Here is a 24,993-nt window from a genome sequence, read left to right as displayed (position 1 = left end):
AAAAGGCTGATAAAAAACTGAACTATCAGAGCCACTTGGTGTTGGAGTTCACTGTTGATGTCTTAAGCACAAAGGATCTGAATGAAAATGAGGATGTGTTCGTTTCTAGGTATGGTAGAGGAGACAGGTTTTATTGTAGATGTGAGGGAGGGTAGCGCCAAAGGTATCTGGAAGAATCCAGAGCAAGGAGAGACAGAAGGAGACTGACATAACTGAACCACAGGGTCATGAAAACAGAGAGAAGAGTGAAAGAGGATAAGAAAGAGAGGGCACACCAGGAACTGGGGGTGGGGATGGGGTGGGGTGCAGGTGGGGAATGAATAAGGATCAAAAGAGCCAGTTGCCTAAATGGCAAAGTTCATAGGAACGGGAAAGTTCTGGAAGTCCCGCCCCCGGAAGCCCTGCCCCTGGCTGGGCTGGAGAAGTTTAGAGGCTGGAATGAGAAGAGCTGAAAGGATCCACCCTGTGACTGGTGGTCCTGAACTTTGTCATGCTAAAAGGCACCAGTTAGTACTGAGTTTCTTTGGAACCTGACAGCTCTACAGCTTGGTACCTGAAACTCTCATCCCCCTTTCTCCACCTTTCTTCCCCACACACAAAGAAAAACCAGCTTCCCTACCAATCTCTAAGCAGCCTTTCAGACACCTCCTTCCTCAAAAAACCGCGGAGATGAGTTGCAGGGAACTCAGCCAGTGCTTCCTCACAACTCTCGGCACTAGGGGGGTTGACTGTGGTGAGGATCTGGGTTGCACACTTTTCTCGGAACTAAACAGACTGCATTACTTCCTTGCTAATCACTTCCACAGCTGAGAATTTTCGCACATCACAGGGATGCGTTTGTTTCCCAGGTGTGAATAAAGAGCCCTTTATACATGGTGCTGCTGTCTGCAGGGGCTGAGAGGTAGTCAAGCATTCCTAGGGTGTTTTAAAGGATGAAGCTTGCAAACTTGAACTGTGTGCTAATTAATACTGTATCGAGACCCATCTATGTATTCTGTGGCTGCCGCCTATGGCCGCTATGAATATGTCTAATTGACCATTTATTTCTAATGATGCCAAGTTCTCATATTCCCTATATAAGCACTGAATTCCCCTCTGGTGAAACCACTCTATTAGTAGTATATTAAAAACAGATTTTCTTTTGGTCAACAACAACAACAAAATATGTACATACAGGGCTTCTCTGGGCTGAAAGGGAAAAACCCTAAGAAACTAGGATGAATTATTAATTTGTAACATCTGTAATTGTTTTATGTTACATTGGGAAAAATCCCAAAGGAATGCAGGGTACAGGGGCTTGTTGAATCTGACTTTATATTTGAAGTCCTAGGGGACAGGAGGTAAGGCATGGCCTGCCCTTGCTAAACTATTTGCTGGACTTTGCGACTATACATGGAATCATTACTGGTGTTGCTTAAATTTAGAATAAAATAGCCCCAGCTTCTCTCTCAACACATAGGTGTTTGCACTGTATGTTATGATTGACAGGGGCATGAATTTGTCAACAGATGGGCGTGATTTTTTTTTAACTCTGTTGCCACTGAAAGCAGCTCTTTATAAGCCTCACACCCAGCAACGATATTGCCACCAACCCCCTACCTCCTCTTAATTTCTGAAAGGTCGTTTTGGTTTCAATGAAACGGGCCCCCCAAGAAAGCGAAAGAGGCTATTTGCTTTCGGTTGAAATCTTTGAGATCTGAAGAGGTTTATATAAAACGTGTATCATTAAAAAAAAAAAAAAAAACAAGGTACATTATAAAATCATTTTCTCACAATAAGGCTTGATGAATCTTAAACTAAAACCAGCCATCTGGGGGATGCCAGGAATAAGCTTTTGAATGCTTTCCAATCTGCCACTTGCCTCTAGATATTGAAATAGGTAAAGTACTCAAGCGTGAGCTCTTCAAATCTGTTCCCATGGCCCCCAGCGCTGAGCATAGACTGCTTCCGGGTCTGGCTTTTGGGCACCTCCCCCACAGTACCAGCTCGCCCTTTTTGTACCCTGCTTCCTAATTACGCCTCGCTGACTCCTTTATATTGTGAAAACTCAGCGAGGGATTGTGATGTTAATTGGAGAAAATCAAATGCCTCTAGAGTAAGGCAGATTAGTTGTATGAAATGTACTAAAAAGATTAAAATATGTAAATCAAATTTCACTTTACACATGCAAATTTCTTCCTACAAGTTCCAAGGCTACCTAACTGGCTGGCCCCTTATCTCAGTGTGAGTTGGCCTAAGATTTCTCAGGACTGGACATGGCTCCTGGTCTCCGGAGTTTAATGCTCTCCCATTTTTCCCTCTCTATTCATTTACGGTACTAATAATATGACTAGATCTAAGAGCTAATGGTACTTGCTTTTTATTTAAAATTTCTTACCACTTCCAAGCAGTCAATAATCTTGGTTAGTTTGTCTTCAGGTAAATTCTTCAACAAGGAGACACTTCAAAATTAAAAAGAAATTTTAAATTAATTATCTCTTTTTAATTAAAAAAAAATTTTCGAGATAGAGTCTCACAATGTAGTCCAGGCTACCCCTGAACTCATGATCCCCCTGCTTCGGTCTTGTAAGCACTAAGATTACAGCCATCCAACACCACCCCTAGCTCTCACCTAATTATGTCTTAAATATATATATATATATATATATATATTGCATACAGATTCTAAATCCTTATATTTGCACAATATTATAGTACAAGGCACTTCAGTTTTTCCAATGTAAGCATCCAAACAATTAAAATCACATAAATAACAGTGGGAAGTGGTTCATATATACTGTGCTATTCCAGGCATTTGCCATAGGTGCAGAAATGAAGGTGTCGGCATGATACAAAGGGAACAGCCACACCCACCACTCAGGGGACGCAGCTCACACTGTTGTTGGTGTGCTGAGTGGCTCGTATCTGAAAAGTGGGCTTCTACGTCTCCACGTCTCTTATAGACCAGATGACTTACTCTATTCAAGACGAAGGTCAGATTTTCATCTAACTCCTTTCAATTATTAGGTAAAAACCGAATCCATGAGAACATGAAAATTACCAGTGACACATTCTTTGATTATTAATCCTACTGTGCTGTCTTTTTAAACCAATATTTCCAGAGTCAGGTAACGGGAACATTTGAAACAGAATACTGAAACCCATTATTCTTTTTAAAAAAAAATCGCAAATTTTCCTCAGTGTGATTAACTAATCTATATGATTGGACTGCTTTCCTGAGTCCATTTTTATTTCACACATTTTTATTTGAGACCGTTGACGTCATTTTTCTTTCTTACCATCTACCATCTGACACTCTTGCAGGAAATATTCCGCCATTCCCGAAACCCATGACTAAATCTCGGGAAGGCAGGGAGCTCTATGCAGATTCATGCACAACATGTAGCATGAAGGGCTAGGCCAGAAAACACGAGTAAGATGTGTAAGAATGCCTACACTGGTGCACTGGAATCGCAGAACGCCAGAGTGAGCCCAGCTTGGGAACATACATGGAGACGGGTAAAGAACGAACGGGTTGGAAAAATAACACCATTCTTATCAAGTTCAACATGGGTTAAATCATGCCACAAACACAAAGAATAGCTAAGGAATAGTCACTAAACTTCCAAATTCGGGAGGAGAGGAGAGGGGAAGACATCACTAACTTCACTGATTATATAAGGACAATGTTATAATCCACTTAGAATACTTCTTATTCATTCATTTAAATTTATTCTGATTGGAATATATGTATAAAATTGGACATATTTATAAGGTTCTTTGCAATGTTTCTATACACATATACATATGTGCAATGTTTAAATACGGGTAAACACATACTCCCCAAGAATTTATTATTTTCTTATGGGAAAAACATTCGGGCTTCTTCCTCCCAGCTTTTTTAAGATATGCATTACATTGTTATCATGTATAGTCACCGTACGGTACAATAGCACAACTTCATACTCCTGCCCACCTCTAGCCTCACACCCGCTGGTCAACTTTTTCCCACCCCTGTTGTAAGCATCTGGGAAATACCGCTCTGCTCTTAGCATCTACGCAATGAACTCTCTCAGCCTACATCTGAGAGAGATTAAGCACTACTTGTCTGTCTATGCCTAGCCCATTTCAATAAACAGAACATTCCCCACTTTGAGTCATCCCAAATAACAAGTTTTAGTCTTATTTTTATGCTTAAACATTCTTCCATTCTATGTACCACATTTTCTTTATCCATCCATGGCTGATGGTCAATTAGATTGTATCCATTTCCTGGTTATTCTGGACGGTGCTGCAAAGAACATGGAGACACAGATGTCTCCTCCAACATACTGACTTCATTTCCTTTGGATGTATTTCCTAATGGGATTGTTAGCTTTATGAGGTTTTGTGATTTACATGTATACTACAGTCCTTGTACATTACACTCCACATATAAAAAGAGCCTATTATATATAATGAAACAAAGAAGAAAAAAACTGCATTACTCCAGAGTACTGCCCCCCTGTTGAAATGGCAAAAAACAACCAGAACTCGATTTCCACAAGTTTATGAAAGTTTCCCTTCTGGTCCAAACTGGGATCCATGAATAGTAAGCCTGTCACCTTTGGGAGTGGCAGGTAAACAGATGAGGCGAAATCTCAGTTCCTTTCCCCTCCGTGTGGACGGGGGTCAGGTTTACCTTGTTCACCACTGAATCCACAATGTTTGGTGTGCAGAAATAAATATTTGTTGAATGGATGAATGAAAATAACAAAAAGAAGGTTTGAGAAAAGAAATGGTGCCGGTTGGTTCTCTAGGCTCCTTTAACTCAGAGTACGCTAGGTTCCAAGGGGATCGTGGCTCTGTGGAATGGTTGAGGTTTTATCTCGGACAGTTCACCTACATCCTGTGGCCATTGGTTTATTCCTGTACCTTTTTTTTCTCTCTAAATCGTCCCTAAGTGTGGCTTACTCTCAATGCTGTTCTGTGACATTCCGCTGCAGAATTTTGAGATCACCTATATTTAGGTGGATCCCACCACATGACGGCTAAGGTCCATGATGCCTAGAGATGAGACATCTGCTTCTCATTATTGCAACTCTTTGTCGGGAGTCATTATTGTCTCTGCCGGCGTACGCCAGGGAGATGTTCTGCAAGATTCTGCACACTGGCTATGTTCTGCTGAATTCAACGTGTTCGTGCCTACGATCCCCAACCAAATGCTAGGTGTAGGCGGCCGGAACACAACTGGCTTTTCAGGCTGTGTATGGAAGGTCACATCACTAGACCGTACTTAGGAAGAGCTGGAAACCTACTACTGGAAGTCACATGATGCATAATTAGTGTTGCGCGTATCCTAAGGACATTTTATCACATGCTGTGTCCCCAATGCAGAGGCTGTCCAAACTCTCGGATGCAAAACTACTGAACATGGAAGAGTGTGCTCTCTCAAAAAACGGCTATCTCCTTAAGCTCGCTTTTGAAATTTTGCAGACATGTGCTTCCTTACACACTGTGCTGAGGCACAGAGCATTTTACAAAATGAACTGTCCCAGTATCTGTGCCATCAGGGTGGCAGCTTGTAACGTTTTGTTTTAAGCTGCTACAAATCATGGTTGCTCAGAAGGTAGTGTGGCTTTGCAAATGAGAGAAACAAAGTCACCTGCAGAGTAAGGGAAGTTCAATGAATTCATCTTAATAATCCAGGTGGGGCTGGTGAAAGGGCTCAGCGTATAAAGGAGCTTGAGGCGTGGACTGATCACCTGGGTTGGATCCCAAGGAACTGCGTGTCTGGACGTGGTCCTCTGACTTGAACACATGATGAGGCACACATGTAAGTGAGTGTGCATGCAATTAAATAAATAACAAAATGTAATTAAGGTAACTAAAATCAATGTTAGATGAGTTAGCCCTAGATCATAAATGTTTTTCAAAGCCCAGTGAACAAACCCGGTGAATGTTTTTAAGGTGTTTCTGCATGTTTTTTACACTATGGCCCCTTCAATACTAAAACTAAAGGGAACAGCAAGAAAATAATTCAGCATACAAGCTAATAGGAAGGAAATACAAGTTTTAGTGTCTACTGCCCTTTTCAGCGAGTTTTCTCTATAGAAACTGCTTAAATGGGAGGGAAGCCATTAAGGAAATCATTACGGCGGCAAAACCCACCCTGCATACCAACCTCCGCACTTTCACCCGCCACGCGGTTACTCTTACCTTCTGAGGAAGTTTCTGTATTCCTCATCCCTGGCTTGCGCTGTTCTCCTCATAATGTTCTGGAAAACCTCTCTATCGAGAGCCCAAGTTTTAACATTGGTAATAGCTTTAGAAAATTCAAGAAAACAATACGACAGTGTTTAGCGCCAGACAAAAACATTCCAAAGTGTTTAATCGGTGAGTAGTCACTTATTTATTGGAAATGTAGTATTAAGCACACGAATGAAAGGAAATAATGACACTGTGGGTAGTTTCCTACGACTTCAGTTCTGAAATCTACCGTGACTCGGAAGTGGGTAGGAGATTTCTTTTCTGATGATATTTTAGGTAGGATAATATTCAAATAGCTTGTCTGCAATTTCTAGCTGTGCACTGAGTCCACCACGTTTCACAGGGTGTGCTCTTGAATCACGCCAACCAGCCAGCAAAGACCCATAAAGAGTTCATAGGCAGGTAACTGGAAACTAAAAGTCTGTGTGCACGTGTGTGAATGCGTGTCTTCCTATGATGTTTAGACACTGATGCCTGAGAGCCAAGGCCATCTAAACATCTCTACAGTTACTTTCCTATACAATGGACACAAACGATTTTTAAAGATAAAACAAAAGAAAATTCGGGGGGGGGGGATTTTTTTATATGGGAGAATTAAAAGCCAGCATGATATCCAAACTGATAGGGAACATCTTGGGGGGAAAAAGAGGTTTAAATACATTATGATTGGAAGATGTAAAAGCATAGGCTGCAGGGACGGCTCTGTGGTTAAGAGCACTGGCTGCTCTTGCAGAGGACCCAGGTGTGGTTCCCCATCCCCTGGCAGCTCACAATCATCCAGAAGCCTAGGGACGGAGACTGCACATGGTGCACGTTCCCGGATGCAGGGAAAACATTCATACACGTAAAGCAAAACAAGCAAACACTTCAAAAATAAAAGTATTAAAAAGATTTTAAAAACACAATAAAAAGAATAATAACACAAACCTATGGTTCACCAAGCTTCGGAGTCAAATGGAACCAGTCATTCAATATTCTTGCTTAAGAAATGTATCCCCGCCCCAGTTTGGTTATTCTTCAGGTTTGGGGGTGAAACTTTTCTTTTTTTCTTTTTTCTCTTTTCTAATGCACAGACATGTGTGTGCGCTTATGTAGGTTCGCTTCTGCGCTTCTGTGCAGGGACAGGTGTGCACACACAGATGGGTGCCTGCACCTGTGTAGGTGTGCATGTACGTATGTGTGTTTGCAAGGCCGGAAGAGAGCCTTAGGTGTCATCCTCAATAACTCTACCTCTCTGCTCTGAATCAGATTATGACTGTCCTGGTTCTCACCAATTAGGCTAGACTGTCTGGCCATGAAGCCCAGGCATCCCTCTGTCGTCACCCCTCCAGCACTGGGACTGAAGGCTCTTCGGGCACCCTGACACTTACAGAGTCTAGGGATGGACCTCTGTTCCCTATGATGCCAAGTCAAGTGTTTTCCCTACTGAGTCATCCCCAGCCTAGGAAAAGTTCTTCTGAGCTAATCGCTTGTATCAAAGCTCCCATATAAATCTTCTTGTTGGAATTGTATTTTTTATCAACAAGAGTTTAATGGGGCAAAATGAGAGAGAAAGTCCACAAGCTCGGCTCAGGAGCCAACAGTGGACGCAGTAGTGAATTTGGGCAGCTCATCTCCTCTTACCTTTCACAGAGGCAGTCCGCGTACAATTATACAAAATAGCCAGCTCCCCAAACGTGGTCCACATTGGGATGGACGACAGCAATTTCTCTCCTTGGAACACCTCCAGTCTACCCTCTATCAAACAGAGTTTGAGAAAAACACAAATCACCAGAATATACCTGGGTTCCATAAAGAAGACGAAAAGAACCAGACAGCCTGCAGAGCATGAAGTTAGGTCACTTAGGAATCTAGTTAATGCCAGAGTGGTTAAAAGATCAGGCCTGGAACCCAATCTTCTGGAGGTCAGTGATTGGCAGATTGGGTTCCAGGCCTGATCTTTTAACCACTCTGGCATTAACTAGATTCCTAAGTGACCTAACTTCATGGAAGGAAGACTCGTCAGAGCCATGATGTTCTGACTGTTGGGTCAAGCCACCTAATTCTACACCTGGTTTGCATTTGCTATTGGTTGTGTAACCCTGGATAAGTGACTTGATGGTCCTCAGCTGCTGAACCCCTCACCATCGTATATGCCTATACATCTGCACCTCCACAAAGCTGAGGTGGAGAAAACAGTGCCAGGCAAACTGCCTACAGGTGTTTTGTCCTGGAAACCATTTTCTTGCCTCGTCAAGCAAAACCTCCTCTAAAATGTCTGCTATATTAAAGGAAGAAATCTGGGGGCAAGAAGCAATGGCCGTCTTTGTCCTGCTCTCAACAAACTTGGGTCACTATGTCATCCTGTGTCGTCCACTCAATTTAACCAATCTGATATGAGAAGAGACATTATCCCAGAAACTATTGCAGGGTCCAGACCAGAGAAACAAGGATGTTTACTGGGATAGAATAATATTCTAACAGAAAAGAAAATCTTTTTCTTTTGGTTCTAAATTCCACTCATTACACTTACCATTTAGGGATTTCTTATTACAGCCAATTCTAGCTACATCGAAACCACTTGGGGTTGCAATCCTGGATCCTAATACATGTCTGGGTTCTTTCCTTAATTGGTTATGGCTCATAGGATTTGAGAAATACTGAAGAATTATGTGGAATACCAAGAGTTTAGTATGCTGTGGTATTTGCCATTCAGGCTATCTCTTATAAAGGGGAGAATTCCAATTATCAAATTAATTTGCTCAGGCAGATAATTAAGGCAGGCAATTCAGTCCTTCGATGCCACCGTAATTAATTCATGTAAGAAAGCATTGAGTCTTCGCTTCCATGTGTGCTGTCTGCCTGGGCTCAACAGCTGTGGTGCTACTGACTCCTGTCTAACCTCTTCTTTCCACAAGTCTTTCATCAGAGTCACTGGCAAGGAACAGGATGGAACTGTCATGACTTTCTTGGGCTCTCTCAGCAGGTTCCATAAATATTTGTTGACTTAATGACCTGTCTTCTCCTGCCAAAACGCTCTCGTGATGCTAAAATAGACGTGCGATGGCCAAGGGAAAAAAAAGCTGTGAGAAGAAAGAACCACTGTGGGTCACCTCTCCCTGTAAAGATCGAAGGCTGGACTAAATTAAGACTATAACTCACGACAGGGGTAGAACAATCACTCTGGAGTGACAGAACCATGTCGAAGTTACCTTTAAAGATTGTGTAACAAATAATGCACAAACAATTTTAAAAACAGATAGGCTTTTAGAATCAATGTACGAAAACGCAATCCTTGGAGGGTGTCGGACGGGAAAATACAAGCTCATTAATTTGCTTAGGTAGGCAACTTTTAAGGCCGCGGGAAGCAGAGAAAGTAACGGGGTTTGATTGTTTAGATTATTGGGAACCACACTTTGAGGTAGAAGTTTGCAGCATCAATCAGAATGCCATGCTACCTGGGTAAGGAAGTTTAACTTTCTTTCCTAAGACTCAAAAAGTTGAGGCAATTCAGAACTTCCCATGACAGTCAATAACTTTAATCCCTAACCAGGCAAATTTCTTGCTTCTTTATATTTAAAAATTATCAAGCATTTAAGATTCATCCATGGGTCTGTTACTATCTCCCAACTGTGTGTGTTCAAATGATCATCAAGCCTGGAGAATAAATGGGTATAAAAACAACAGTTTAATAGATAGGGCACTTGATCTGCTTGTTAGAAAAAAACTTAAATTATTCTTTGAAATCATTGGTCTATAACCCAAGTGAATTCCGAAACCACAAAAATTAAACTCTCCTTGGTAACCATGGCAAACGTGTCAACCCAAACACCTACATTTTGAAGAAATACTTTTCAATAAGCAGCCAGCCCTCTAAGTGTGGAGCCTTGAGTCTGGCTTCCTGTCTGCACTTTACATTTTCCATTTCTGCGCAGTGAGGCCTTGGATATGCGATTTAACCTCCAGGGGATGGGATATCGATCCCACTGATTACATGAAAAGAGCTGTGCTCACTGCTTTAAGAGAGATAAGAGACGGAATGGGACCTCTTTTATCAAGTGCTCAGTGGGGTGATCCACACAGTATATTCCGTGGACATCGACCACTGCTGTGACTACATCATCAATGTCCTCCTCACGCACAGTCAATCTGTTTAGTTTCTACAAACAGAGCAAGTTGGTTTTGTTTTTTAAGATGTCTGCAAAACAGCCAAAATAAACCAAAACATTCATATGGGAACTCAAAAAGAAAAAGGACAAAACCTGTAAAACTCACCGGCCAGCACAAAGATGTGGTTTCCAGGTTCCCCTTGCTTAACGATGTAACTGCCCTGTTGATAGTTTCTCCCGTACATGCATTCCACCATGTCTTTGATCTGCTGCGGATCCAGTCTCTTCAGAAACTGGTTCTTATTCAGGGCGTCTGTGATAAGTTTTTTCTCACTGTTGTACGAGAACAGAAAACGAATGGTCATTTCAACAAGAGGAGAGCATGAAAGATGCACTTCATTCTGTGTTTTGATGACAGTCTTCAGATCTACGTGTTTATCATTTTTTTTTTTTTGCAAGGACGTATCTGTTCCCTGGTCTCACCTAAAACTTCACCAATATATCATGTGCCAAACTCTTAAGAATATCTCGAATATTTTTCTGAGTTATGATATCAATTTAATTATCATGTATAATCCCATCTCTCAATGAAAAGTTCCCATGCCATACGGTTGTCGAATGGAAGCAGGTCTGGAAAGCAGGAGGAAGTTGTGTTTGTGAGATGACAAATCCTTCACTGGTGCATGGGTGCTCCTATGCACACACGGTGCCAGTGCCAGTGCTCCTTTATATCCTATTTAGTTCTTCAAGTAGTTACTATTCCCATGTTTGCAAAGAAGGAGAAGAGGAGGGAGAAATTTACTCTTCCTAGACTTTAAATCTGAGTCTGTTAATCTGCCCTCTCTGATAAGTCCACCTCCTCCCATTACCTTCTGAAGACAAAAGCTGGCTCCTTAGGTTTGATTGACATGGGTTGGAGGGGGTGGACGTCAGGGTTTGCTTGAGGATGTTTTTCTAGGCATGACTGGACCAGACAAGAACTCCGTTTCCAATGCTACACTCTTTTTTCACTGCCCAAATTAAAGTCTTACTTATTGACAATCCTAGAATCCACTGCCTTCTGTTAGCGAAAGGAGGCAGCTCAAAATAGTTACTCAATTGCCATGTGTTTCAAATGTTCTAATTAACATACTCTGTCTTAGCTGTTACAAAGTATTGAGCGGGAGGGAAAGATGCTTCATGCGCTGTGGGAATTTTTACATATTCCATTCACTGTCAGTGTAACTTTTAATGGTCTTTTCCGCCCTGCAACATTCATTCCAGTGCCTTTTAACAGTAGGGTTTTTTTTTCCTATTAGGAGACCAGTAGCCCTTTCCTCTACAGTTTTCAAACACAGGTTAAAGACTTCCTGAAATGAGTAACTTTCCTCGTAACCTCATCAAATCACGAAGCCATGGAAAGGAAGCAGACAAGCTCCTCGGTAGGAACCCCTTCCTCTTTAAAGTACCTTCTCTATCCTCAGAGCCATCCAAACCCAGTGGTCACCTTAAGAAGTCCCTTCTCTTTCATCTAAACCATCACAGAATTTTGTCAACTCTGTTTCAAGTACAAAAACTGCTTTTACTGGCCACAAAGATAAGCATCATGCAGCTGCAATAAAATATTCATTCAAGCGAACTCTTGAATTTCAACTCCCCCCAGATCCAGACTCTCTACATTCCCTTGACTTGTTGACAGAATAGTCATTCTGAAGTCAGGGAGCTTCACTTAGGGCTTCAGGCCTTCAGTAGCAATTATGTTTCTGTGCACTTACCCGCCATGAAACACCATGCCGGAGTTGGAACTAGAAGAGCAATTAGCTTGGTAGCATCTTTTGTGTTCCTGTCCCCTTTATCTGAACACTATTCTTCCTCATCAACTTCTGTAACCCTCTAGCATCTCCTTCTAAGTGCTTCACTGTGGCCATACACATATTTGTTTCTACACACATGCATACATGACAGTCTGATCCATGGATGAGGGGGATCTAAGTTGTTTTTCTTTGGGGATTGCATGACCTTGATTGATACTCTACAGCATGCCCTTCTGTTTCCTACTAAGTTAGTGATTTCATTTTTCTTTAAACTGAAGAATATTCTAATATAATTTCTGTATATTGTATGTTACTATGATATCTAGATGTGCTAATTCTCTTTACAAAAGAATTACAGCTGCCCTTTTTATTTTTAATTTCAATGATGTCCCTTTAGCATAAGAACAATTTATGGTTCTAGACTATAAAGTTAACAGCTTCTTCACTGAGATTTAAGTTTCTTGGGGCCTTACCTTTCAGGTCACCCTGTACTATATTATGAAACTAATCTTGCTAGGAACAAAATGTTGGGTGTTTCGTCCAGACTCTCCTTTATCCATTAACATAAATAAATAAATGTACTCATAAACTAGCCCTCAGCTAATATATACTAAGGGTAAACTTTTGTTAGATAAGGTTTTTGGCTCCAGTACAAGATATGGATATCATACAAAAAGTTCCACACCAGTGGAGTTCTGACGCCTGTACAGATTCCGATGCCTGTGCAGATTTCCCACGTGTGTTGCCTCTGCGCCCCCATACCCCATTTGCCCAGCATGTGTTCTTAGAAACAACACTGATGCCAAAGTGTCCTGAGTTTAACCAACTCTGGAAGTTCATAAACCAGAATTTAAAAGTTCAAAAACGCCTACCAGTAAGTAAATATGTTAGAATGGTATTTAAAAAATTAAAAATTAAAAAATTTTAATGTATTTCTTTGTACACTGACTTCTGTTAACATCCTATAGAAATGTTGTGAAATACCCTGTGTCTAGAGGAAAATCAGTATTTTACACTTGATCTTAGCCAAAAGGCCGAGAAGCGATAAGATCAGTATTTTAAAATACACTAATTGTCTTTTTTTTTTACACCAATCTTTTCTTGAATCAATCCTTTTATGAAAGAACTCCGTATTATCAGCTCCTATTTCTGTCAGCTTTGCCTTAAAGAGCAGAAGACATTTTCTCCTCCAGCTTCGCTTAGTTTCTTCTCAAGGTACTTATATCTTATCCATCAACCAAAAGTCCCTCCCAGGTCCTGAGTTGTCAGCCAATTCACAAATCCTCCTTCCTACTCCCAGTATACTTGTATCCATGCATTATTCAATTTTTTTTCTAACACACAGGACACAGACAGCAGCCTTAAAGAATACGAATAACTTGGTCTTCATATCAGTTCAAACAATTGGAGCTGGGGCTATCCCAAAAACTGTTGTCTGTACATGCGATACATTCTTCTAGCTGGCCTGCCTGGTCTGTCCTCAGTGGGAGAGGAAGCACCTAGCCTCTCAGAGATTTGAACTGCCAGGTGGGAGATACCCAGAGGGGTCAAGAGGAGAAGGAGAGGGGGAAGGATTTGGGAGGGAGTGACCGGGAGGGGGGCAGTGAGCAGAATGTAAAGGGAATAAATAAAAAATAAAATTAAGTAATAAAAAAAGAATGCGAGCAGTATGGAAAGATGGTTCAGTTGGTAATCTATATATTTCATAAAACATACAGTTTTGAGTTTGGATCCTACCAACCATGGAAAATCCAGGTAGAGTAGCATGTGTCCTTCACCACAGTACCGGGATGGAGATAGGCAGACATGACCAAACGAATTGATAAACCCCAGGTTCAGAAGAGACCCTGTCTCTAAACAAGTAAATAGTAAAAATGGAAAGCAACCAAGGAGGCCACTTCACAGTGACCTCTGATTTCTGCTCCGATCTGTCTGCACGACCAGATACAAACTCACACAAGCATCACACACACTCATGGACACAAACTTTTCCAATTCGGTGTTCAACTATGGTAGACCCACTAATTATCTACACAACTTTCTCTGTTCCCACAAAGCAAGAACAAAAGATGAGACAGATGACAGGTAAGTGATGACAGACAGACAGACAGACAGACAGACAGACAGACAGACGATAGGTTCCGCTATTGAGACTAGCAGAGATATGGTAATAGGACAAAGACTCACCAGAACTAATCTCAGCTATGTTCTAAGCTTCTCCTCTGCCATGAGGTGGGAAACTTTGCTGCACCACGGCCTCCCCCATTATATTTTATCTCACTGATGACCCAGAAGAAACAGAGTCAGCTGGGCATTGACTGAAACCTCTTCTGTTTTTTAAATTTTAATTGGCTATTTATTTACATTTCAAATGTTATCCCCCTTCTTCCAAAAACCCCATATCCCAGCTCTCTCCTCCCTATTTCTATTAGGGACCCACCCACCCACTCAGTTCACCCTAGCATTCCCTACGCTGCAGCATTGAGCCTCCATAGGACCAAGGCCTCACCTCCCAAGAGTCCCCAGAGCTCCCAGGGACTAAAGCACCAACCAGACAGTACACATGGAGGGACCCATGGCTCCAGCCACATATGTAGCAGAGGATGGCCTTATCTGACTGAAACTTCTTACACACTTAACAAAATCAACTTTTTCTCCTTTAGTCCATTTATATCTCGTGCATTTTTGTCCTCGGCAATTGAAACTCAGTGTTTTAGTTGAGTTTCTATTGCTGCAATAAAACACCATGAGCGAAGTCACCTTGGGGAGAAAATGGTTTGTTTTATGTGTGGCTTGTAGTCCACCATTCAAGGAACTCAGAGCAGGAGCTCAAGGCCGGAACATGGAGGCGGGAAGTAGTGTAGTGACCATGGATGAGTGTTTCTTAGAGACTTTTCCCCATGGCCGAATCAGCCTGCATTCTCATAGAACCCAGGACCATCTGCCCAGGGGGTGGCGCAGTCCACAGTGAGCTGGGCCCTCCCAAATCAGTCACCGATTAAGAATATGCATCACGAGTTTGCCTACAGACCAATCTGCTGGCAGCATCTTCTCAGTTGAAATTCCCTCTTCCCTGTGGCTCTAGCTTGTGTCTGGCTGACCTAAAACTCGCCAGCACAGTCAACTATATTTAATTGATCATATTCCATACTGCCATTAGATCAATTAAAAGGCATCAAGCCACAAAAAAGATGCCCTATAAACCCCAGACCAAATACAATTAAAACTATGTCTAGGCCATGAGGTAGATAAAAGGGAATAAAAGCACTGAGTTTAATTCCTAGAACCCAATGTGGGAGCAGAGAACTGACCCCTGAAAGTAGTCTTCTGACTTGTACAAACAAGCTATGCCATGCACCCCTATTCCCTTACATCCTATGCGCTAGCGCGCACACACACACACCACACACACACACACACACACACACACACACACGCATGCACACACACACTAATGATGATGCTAAGAATAGATTTTAAATTAAAACTATATCTAGGCCCATCAAAGTTGAACTTCTGAAAACAAAATACAATCGGAAGAGTGAAAAAAAATAAAAACCCAGCAGCCACATATAAGAGAGACACATAACCTTCAAATGACCAACAACAGGACTAATTTACTCTTCAGCTGAAATAATGGAAGCCAGAGCACAATAGAGAGTCTCTGAATGCCCCACAGAGCCCATTCAGTCTCGCTGCCCTGAACACAGCCTTCAAGAGTGAAAGCGAAATGAATGCCTTTTCAAACTGTTTTCCCATTGGCAAAGGACGGGTAAGAGTGGAAGGCTCGTACATGAGGGATGTGATGCCCAATGAGAACCGACAGATGTTACAGAGAAGGAAAAGCCACAGAGTAGTTAAGTGTGTGGGTGATGAAAGAAAGGCTGTCTTTATAAAACAGGGATACCTTGGGCAGCATAAAATATATAATAAATAAATATATGAGATAGACAAGACATAGAGGAGACAGAAGGAGTTAACGTAATAGAAGGTCCAGAAATTAATAAAAGCGGAACGTGGAGCGCTTATAAATTACCGAGGCATGCTATAATTTAGAACACTCCTTACAAGATTAATCAGGGGATATTCAAATAAAATGCTAAAAATATTGCAATAGAATATATATAGTTAGTCAGCGCAAGGAAACGACACGATAAGAAAGCAGGTTAACAAACAGTAACGTATTAGGTTTAAATCAACAGTTGTATAATTACATGACGTGCCAGTGTAGCAAATATTTTAGTGAGAAGACAGAGTTATGAAGCTGATAACAGAAAGAATACCACGCTTGCTATTCATATAACAATACCATGTATGCTATACATACAACAATACCACGCACGTTATGCATTCAACAAATGCTCCACGAACAGGAAATGGGAAGATATGGGATATGTTGGTACCTGTTAAAGAGAATTTGTGCTGTTTCCTGATGAGAGCATCGGTTGAAAGGCTGGGGAGGCATGCACCTAGGAAGACTGCATCAAACTCACAGCAACGACATTCAAAACAGAGATTGACAAGACTCCCACAAAAACATCTGGATACTTTAACACCTCTCTCTGAAAGCCAAGTAGACACAGTAGTTGGAAGTCATATCTAAACCATTGGCTATGAAAGTTTACTTAAGCTCTAGAGTCCGTTGATATTTTAAGTCTGCATTCAAATGCAACACCTTTTAAGTGTTGCACCAACCTTCGTGGAGATTAATCTCATGCTAAACCCTGGGGGAGAAAACACAAAGCTTCCACACATTTCCACACAGTCTCTTCTTTAAATCCTGTACACTACACAGAAATTGAAAACCCAAAAAAGCCACAAAATCCTCACATGTGTGAGAGTTGAGCAACACAGTTTAAATATGCCATGGATACTGTTCGATCACAAGGAATCTAGTTAAAATGGAGCATAGATAGAAACCTTTAGGTATGAAATAGAAAAGATTAGAGATTATAAATGAGTTGTCTCCATGTCAAAGAAAATCACAGAGGGCCATGGTGCCTGTCTGTAATCCTAGTACTTGGGAGGCTGAGGCAGGAGGACATCCATTCGAAGCAAGTTGGTATTACAAAGTAAGACCCCCTAATGTTTGCATGCACACAAGCCATAGAAAGGAGAAACAAGGAAAGAAAAGCAAGTTGAAAGAAGTTGGGGAGGAAGAGGAAGAGGGACACAGAGGGAGAGGGAGGGAGGAAAGAGAACGGGGGCTATAGAGTGAAGGGAGTCAACAAGCCAATATAAACATCTGTTGTTAGACTAATGCACAGCTGAAATGGCTAAATTGCTGGCAAGATGGCGGCCGCAGGGGAGATGTGGCTAATCCGGGAAATGAGAACCATCCCTTCAACAAGAAATAGAAAACTCAATAATAAAGAAATGGAATACAAAATTAAAACCTATCTCCTCAAAATTATTGATTCCAATAACTACCGTTAAAATTCCCAGATATTTGAAGAAAGAATAATATTATCACACAATTTTTTCCCCAGAAGACAGGAAAGAGACACTTTACACAACTCATTTTAGGACTAGAGAGTCTGATGCAAAAATAATATTAATAACCCAAGGTAAAAAATATTATTTTTTATTAATTATTTCTAAAAACATAAATGTGAAAAAGTAAAACAAAGTATTTCAGATAAATATTGAGGTTGAAAAGTAATGAATGTAGTCAGTGTAATGGCAGTGCCTGCAGTCCCAACACCCAAGAGCTGAGTCAGATGGCAGGTCTGGGACCAGCCAGAGCTACAGAGGAGACTCTGTCTCAAGAAAATTAAAGCAATTAGCCACATGAAAGGAACAAAGAGGCAAAAAAAATTATACCAAATCTAATTAGATATTTTAAAGGCATTGATAAAATTAAACACCTGTAATTATTTTTAAATTTAAAACTGCTCTCAGCAGGGGCTGGGGATTTAGCTCAGTGGTAGAGCGCTTACCTAGGAAGCGCAAGGCCCTGGGTTCGGTCCCCAGCTCCGAAAAAAAGAAAGAACCAAAAAAAAAAAAAAAAAAAAAAAAAAAAAACTGCTCTCAGCAAATCAAGAATGGACAGGAATCTTGAACGTATTGATAAACGAAGCAAGAAAACTTTTTAGTGAGCTGAGGGGACTGGAAGCATCCGTCCAATGACAGGCAGTATTGTATTAGACCGAGGACCCTTGGGAGGTTGCTCCAAATGTTAGCCAACAGTAATGGTTGAAAGGTTCCACATTTCAGTCAGCAATGTGACACTAAAGTCTGACAGGAACTGGACATTTGAGTAAATTTTATAAGGCCCTTAAGAAAGATAAGCAAGGGTTGTAGAGATGGTTCAGAGAGATGGGTAAGAGCACTCACTGACTGCTCTTCCAGAGGTCCCGAGTTCAATTCCCAGCAACCACATGGTAGCTCACAACCATCTGTAAAGGGATCCGATGCCCTCTTTCTGGTGTGTCTGAAGATAGCCACAGTGTACTTACATAATACATAAAATAAATAGATGATTCTTTTTAAAAGGATAAACAAAGGAGAACATCAAAGATGTAGACATAGCAACAGGAGAAAGTAAGTGTCACTCATTCCAAAAGACATGGCTGTGGTAGTGAAAAAATGAAGGGAAACCAAAACTTTCAACAGTGTCTGCCTTCGTACAAAAGCAAGGTATAAATTCAATTATATTCCCATATCCCATGAATAGTCGAACAATTAAATAAAAATTGTAAAATGGCGTCACTGAAGATAGAACTTAAATCACAAGCTAGTAGGATTATATCTAAGGTAGACAATTCCTCCACACAGGAAACTACTACATGCTATTAAAAGAAAGAGCAGAACACCGGGCCCAAGCAGCAATAGGCTAACTACAGATCTCCTCCCTCCTTGCCTCCAAACCCAATTCTCCAGTAACCTCCAGTTCTCCAGTCAGCTCAGCAGCAGGGCAGCTGCTGCAGCCTTTTCTCCTTCTCCGCCCCCTCTCCAGGGCCCGTCACACAGACCTTACTCTTCCACAGAATAGAAAGAGAGTTTAACCAGGAACACATCCGACAGAGGGCTAATCCCGACCGTGTGTCAAGAATGAAAAACACTGGACACCAAGAAAACAAACAACCCCATTGAAATATGGAGCGCAGATCTGAAAAGAGAAGTGTGGAAAGAGGAAACTCAGAGGGCTGAGAAACATTTAAAATGACCTTCGTCACCCTTAGTCATCAGGTAAATGCAAATAAAAACTACTTTGAGATTTCATCTTATACACATCAGAATGTCTACGACCGAGAAAACAAATGACAGCTCATGTTGGCGAGGATGTGAGGAGCATTAAGCTATTGCTGGTGGGAGCACCAACTTTTACAGCTACTTTGGACGTCAACGTGTTGTTCCTCAGAAAGATGGGAACCAATCTAACTCAAGACCCAGCCATCTTCGGCATAAGCCATAGGATGCGTCAATCCTCTACAAGGTCACTTGTGAAACCATGTTCACTGTGACTCTATTCATAACAGCCAGGAACTGGAAACAACCTAGATGTCCACAGCAGAGAGACGTGGGTAAAGAAAGTGTGGCACACTTACACAGTGAAGTATTATTGAGCTGTTAAAAAAGATGACATTGCAAAATTTGCATCCTGAGTGGGATGTCACAGACCCAGGGAGACAGAGGTGTGTGTATTTGCTTATATGTGGATATTAGCTCTTAAGTCAAAGGTAACCAATCTGCAAAACAGAACCACAGAGGGTAGGTGTGGAGTAGGGAAAATGGCCAGATTGGGCTAGGAAGGTGATATGGAATCGAGACAGTAGAGGATGAACGGGGGGTATGTATGGGGGACTGGAATGGGAGAGTCAGGTGCAGAAGGAAGGACAGAGGACAGAGAGGACGATACAGGAAGAGACAGCTAAAAGAAAGAACCATTGAGGGATAGTATGGAAACCTAGTCTGAGAAGCCTCCTGAAAGATATACATGCATGAGGGAGATCTAACTGAAATCACCACATAATAGGGGACACAGCGCCCAACTGGACGCTTCTCATCACCAAATGAAGCATCCAGCACTGGGAATGAATTATATCTGATTGTTGGTCAAACAGGTCCTATGAAAACCTCCAAGCAACATGCTGTAGAGGGAGGAGAGGAAGGGAAAACCGAAATACAGATTTATTATATGAGAAAAAATCGATTTTTAATAGATGCAAAAAAATATAAATTTCAATGAGACTAAAAAATTAAATTACAAAATAAACACAAATCATTTGTATATGTTACATACATATAGATATGGATATAGATATGGATAATCATATAAATCGCATAGCGCTTATTTCACTACTTAATATATGTATACAATAAAGGAAAAAAAAACATCTACTTGTTTATTTCTATTTCCTCTAAGAAGGTTTGGGGCTTGAAAGTTAAGGAAGTAAAGAAAGACATGAGTAGAAAATTGAAAAAAACAAAACAAAACAAAACAAAAAAATCCGCCCTGGCCGTGGAGGAAGCAACATTTGCATGGCCTGGCGCAGCACTCTTGACCTTTGACCTGAGTACTAGCTCTGAGGGATGTCACCGAAGGCTTCACAATGCACACAAACACAAAGCCTGTTACACGCTCTCCCGTTTCCCACTGGATTCCAGAGAAGACTTTGCTCTTTCCAAGAGAGAAGTGGCAGCAGGAGGAAGGATAAATATTAAAAGCAGAGCCATATAATGAGGTTCTTAATCTAAAACTGAATGTTAAAATGACACTTTCTTGAGTGTGTGTGTGTGTGTGTGTGTGTGTGTGTGTCACCCTTCTAAGATGATAACTTATTAAGTGCACACGTCACCCACGTGGAGATCAAAGGACAATTCTGTATAACTGGCTCTCTCTTCTACCTCTATGTGGGCTTCAGAGGTCAAATTCAAGTCAGCAGGCATTGGGCCAAGTGCTTTTCTTCACTGATCTGTCTTACTGATCCCTAAAATAAAATGCTTAATGATGTCAACTGTTTCCTAGCTGATAACAATCTAATCATTTTTTTTTTTGAGAATTGGGAAGCTGATTCTAAAACTCTTATAGCTATAAAAAGGTTAAACCATGGTCTCAGAAAATCAAAGAAAATGGAACATTATGTAAATAATTGCCATATATCAAAATAACTAATATGTAAGATGGACCAAAAGACGTTTGGTATAAAATTCAAAGTCGAGGAACCGGCCTAGAAGTGCAGAAATACATGATAAAGGGTAGCAGCCATGATACAGGGCTATGATAGGCCAAAACACACACTGGTGGAAAACAGATCAGAAAACACTCATCCGTTTTAATTGGGAAGGAAGAGCACAGGAAAGCCACAATGGAACATTGCAACATGTTCACCAGAACGAGTAAGGTGGAAATTGCTAAAGTTCCCAAGTACCTCAGAGAACTTAAAGAAAGATAGTACACTTAGGTTGATGGGGGTGGGGAGTATCAGCTTGTTTAGCCATTTTGGAAACATGGCTGTCTGTGCTAAATTCCAATTTAGAAACACCGTACCGTCAAGCTATTTATTTCTCTGTTCACCTCCACCAGATGTCAGACATTCACGCACAAAAGACATGGCGGCAGTGACCATGTGCGTTGTAACGCCAAATGTCCGGTAGAGAATTGGTCCGTTAGGTAGAGTCACACAAGTCACTACACAGCGACGATAATTCTAAAGCACCACTGTATAGGGCGTGAGTGAGTTTGGCTACATAAAGAAAAAAGTTTCAGAGCCTGTCGAGTTGTGATCTATGGCTCCATTAGAGTAAGATATTAAACATGCCCCTGGGTTGTTACTTGGGTGCTAGGGACCTGAACTCATGGCCTCAAGCTTCCCAGACAAGTACTTTAGCCACCGAACCATCTCCCCAGAACCACCACTGCTCCCAAACTAATTTAAAATGTACGTGGCTCAGGAACCAGAAACCGCTCACTTTGTGTGTGAGCTCTGCCATCTCCCAACTTCACGTCCTTGGAGCGGCTGCTTAACCCTCTAAATTGTGGGTAGATCGCCTGTGGTTAGGGCACGGCACCCACACCTGTCCCACGGGAATATTCTGCACATGAAGTCTGATTACACGGCAGCAAATCCTTGATGCGTAGCAGCACCAGCAGTTGGGCAACAGGAGCAATTATAGCATGTTTCTCTGGAAAGGAAGGTTCTGCAAACCACAGGAGCGTTCCTAAGACATTCTGCTCTGTCCAAAGTTCCCCCGGTGAGGAGGATCTCAAACTCATACCCATCTGAGGGCACCTCACAGCCTTTCGTAATCCGTTTATGGCACCAATCTATTTAATCAACATTCCTTGAAGCCATAAACTCCCAGCGTCTAAGTTGGCCCAGGTAATTCCATTTGTCAAAGTCCACCCAACGTTTCTCACTACTGGGGTCATAGGCCACCTTCTGTACCCTGGATATCAGAGCCCTCTGTTCTCCAGTTTGGTCAGACCATGTTACCCAGTGAGCTTCTTTACTCGAGGTTTGGCCAATAGCCCTTGTCTGCTCTCTTCCCACCAAGTCTTTCTCACAAGCATCAGCTCTGTGTCTACATCCTACATTGTATGGCATTGTATTTCACAGCTCAACTATCCAATCCAGTAAGAGTCATCCATAGGGCACACTTCCTATGGACACAAGATCGTGAACGGGGATGCCAGAGCTTGACTCTAAGGTCTCCCATTATGAACTCTGGAAGCTTGGCACATCACCTTGCCTCTTGGATTCTCTAAGCTGTAAGGAACAATAAACACGGTCCACAGGTCGTAGGATTTCTGAGAATTAGATTATTTAATAGCATAATGCAGCAAGAACAGTACCTGGGACATAAAATATACTACTCAAGGGTTAGCTATTACCTGGGTGAATCAGCTTCTCCCCACCAACGGAAAGACTGAGAACTGCTAAACCTTACAATCTTGACCTAGGCTATGCCCATATACTCTCAGAGAAATCACTTCAAAATGTTGCTAAAATGCCTGACGGTTCAACCCCTCTGCTTGACCAGTTTCCTCCCATCTTGGGGTATCCACACCCACTGAGCTGTTTGCTGTTCCCAAATGTGCTGGCCCACTTTATATCCCTATGGTCTACCCAGCTTGAGAGCTTCTCTTCAGGCTGGGTGTGGTGTGTGCTCCCTTAGGCAGCACATCCACTAAGTCTGGGTGTGGTGGTGCACACCTGTATTCCCAGAAGTCTGGAGGTAGAAATAGATTACTGAGTTCAAGGCCAGCCTGGGCTACATGGTGAGAACTTGTTTCAAAGGAAACAAAATATCTTGCTATTTTTTTAAGCCCCTTCTTTCCTTATGCCTATCTCTTTCAGCAGAGTATTCGCCGCCGCACATGGGGGAAATAAATTTAATTTCCCTAAAGAGACTCAGATCATGGAGTTTTTGATCATCACGTTTTCCTCCCTCGACCTATTCCTCAACCTCTCAAGATGTACCTGGCACATACTAGGAATTTGATGATACTGAGAAAACTGGGAAACATTCAAATTTCTTCCCTTTGTTTATATAGTATAGACATGAGGGCAAGAATGGGTAAAAATTATTTCAGTCACCTAATAAATGGATACAACTGATAAACAGAACGTACACAGTTTTGTTTCCTTGGTTTTGTATCAGAACCGTAGATTTTTGATAGATAAAACAGCAAAAAGATACCTAATCAACGTATGTGTTTATAAACTATAAACCAGCCCAGGAAGGGACGAGGTCATTCTAGGAGTAACCAGAAAACAGGCAGGGACTTTCTCCTGTGAATCCCCTTACCTACCGACCATGTAATCAAGCCAGGTTCTAAGTCAATCACGTAGCTGTTATTTCCTGCTCACAACAAACACTTCTCGGGCTCTCTCTCGGGCCTCTGCAGATGGCTCTTTCCCCATGAGTATCAAAGAACACAGATTAATAATGAAATGTTGAAAACAACCAAAATCTACAAGAAGGCTAGCATGACGCACTGGATGATATGCATGCACTGATGCGCCACGGTAATTAGGTATAAATGGTAAACAGTTCTAAGTATCTAATTAGCACTGATCTTAGATCATTCAGCTGATTATTTTGGAAGTCAGTGGGGGTGGGGGCACATCCTCGTAACGCAGGGGTTCTCAGTGCTAGCAGCGAGCAGTGTTTATAAATCTGATATCATAAGCCTGGGCTCTCTCACCTCAAACCGATTTAATCAGCCTCTCCCAGGGCTAGACCCAGATACCTTTAAAAATAATCCCCCCAGTGACGACAGCTCTACTTGAGAACTATAGCTGTTGGCCAATGAGATGGCTCAGTGGGTTAAAGGTGCTTTGCCCACATATGTGTACACACACACATTAAAAAATAATATAAAAATCTTCTTCTGAAGTGTTTTAGATATGAACACGGGATCTCATCCTTCCCTCTATCCTTCTGCAAGACCAGGAGGAAGGGGAAGATACAGAAAACAACAAGATACGTAACAAATGTATATGCTTGTCAGGTAAGCAATCAGGTAGCTGACTAATACGATGTTTACTGTAGCACGTTGACATATTGTACTCTCTTTCACGGTATAACAAATGGGTGCAGCACTGAGAACAGCCTGACTCCCTTCTCTCTCCTCCCAGCCCCCATCTGGAACTTGCAGCATGCCCTGGCATTTGGGAGAACACTGTTCATCAGTCCTAGAATATGTCTTTATGATGTGACCAAGCACATACTATGTAAAATGTGCCCCTGAACTACTTGAATGCACAGTTCATTAGCATTAAACTTATTCCCATTGTCTGTAACTCAATTGCTTCCAGCTCACACCCATTACACACTCGATCTCTCTGTTCTGCCCCCCCGCTACGCTCTACTTTATAACTCTAAATTTTGACTACTTCGGATAGCTCATAAGTGGAACTATACAACATTTTCCT

The 24,993-nt window shown here is 41.7% G+C and overlaps 1 protein-coding gene across 2 annotated transcripts in view; it reads right to left on the bottom strand.

Annotated features, from left to right (window-relative positions):
* Nucleotides 1-24,993, bottom strand: part of Prkg2 (protein kinase cGMP-dependent 2) — a 102,024-nt gene that overhangs the window by 54,320 nt on the left and 22,711 nt on the right. For both annotated transcript variants that reach the window (XM_087582359.1, NM_013012.2), the window contains 4 exon segments: nt 10,483-10,649; nt 7,852-7,965; nt 6,178-6,283; nt 2,378-2,441 (listed from right to left, as the gene is read on the bottom strand). In XM_087582359.1, coding sequence (XP_087438485.1) covers nt 2,378-2,441; nt 6,178-6,283; nt 7,852-7,965; nt 10,483-10,649 — 451 coding nt within the window.

Source organism: Rattus norvegicus, chromosome 14 (assembly GCF_021556685.1).
Source record: "Rattus norvegicus strain SHRSP/BbbUtx chromosome 14, alternate assembly SHRSP_T2T, whole genome shotgun sequence".
Classification (NCBI taxonomy): Eukaryota; Metazoa; Chordata; class Mammalia; order Rodentia; family Muridae; genus Rattus; species Rattus norvegicus.
This window is presented reverse-complemented; position numbering and strand designations above follow the sequence as displayed.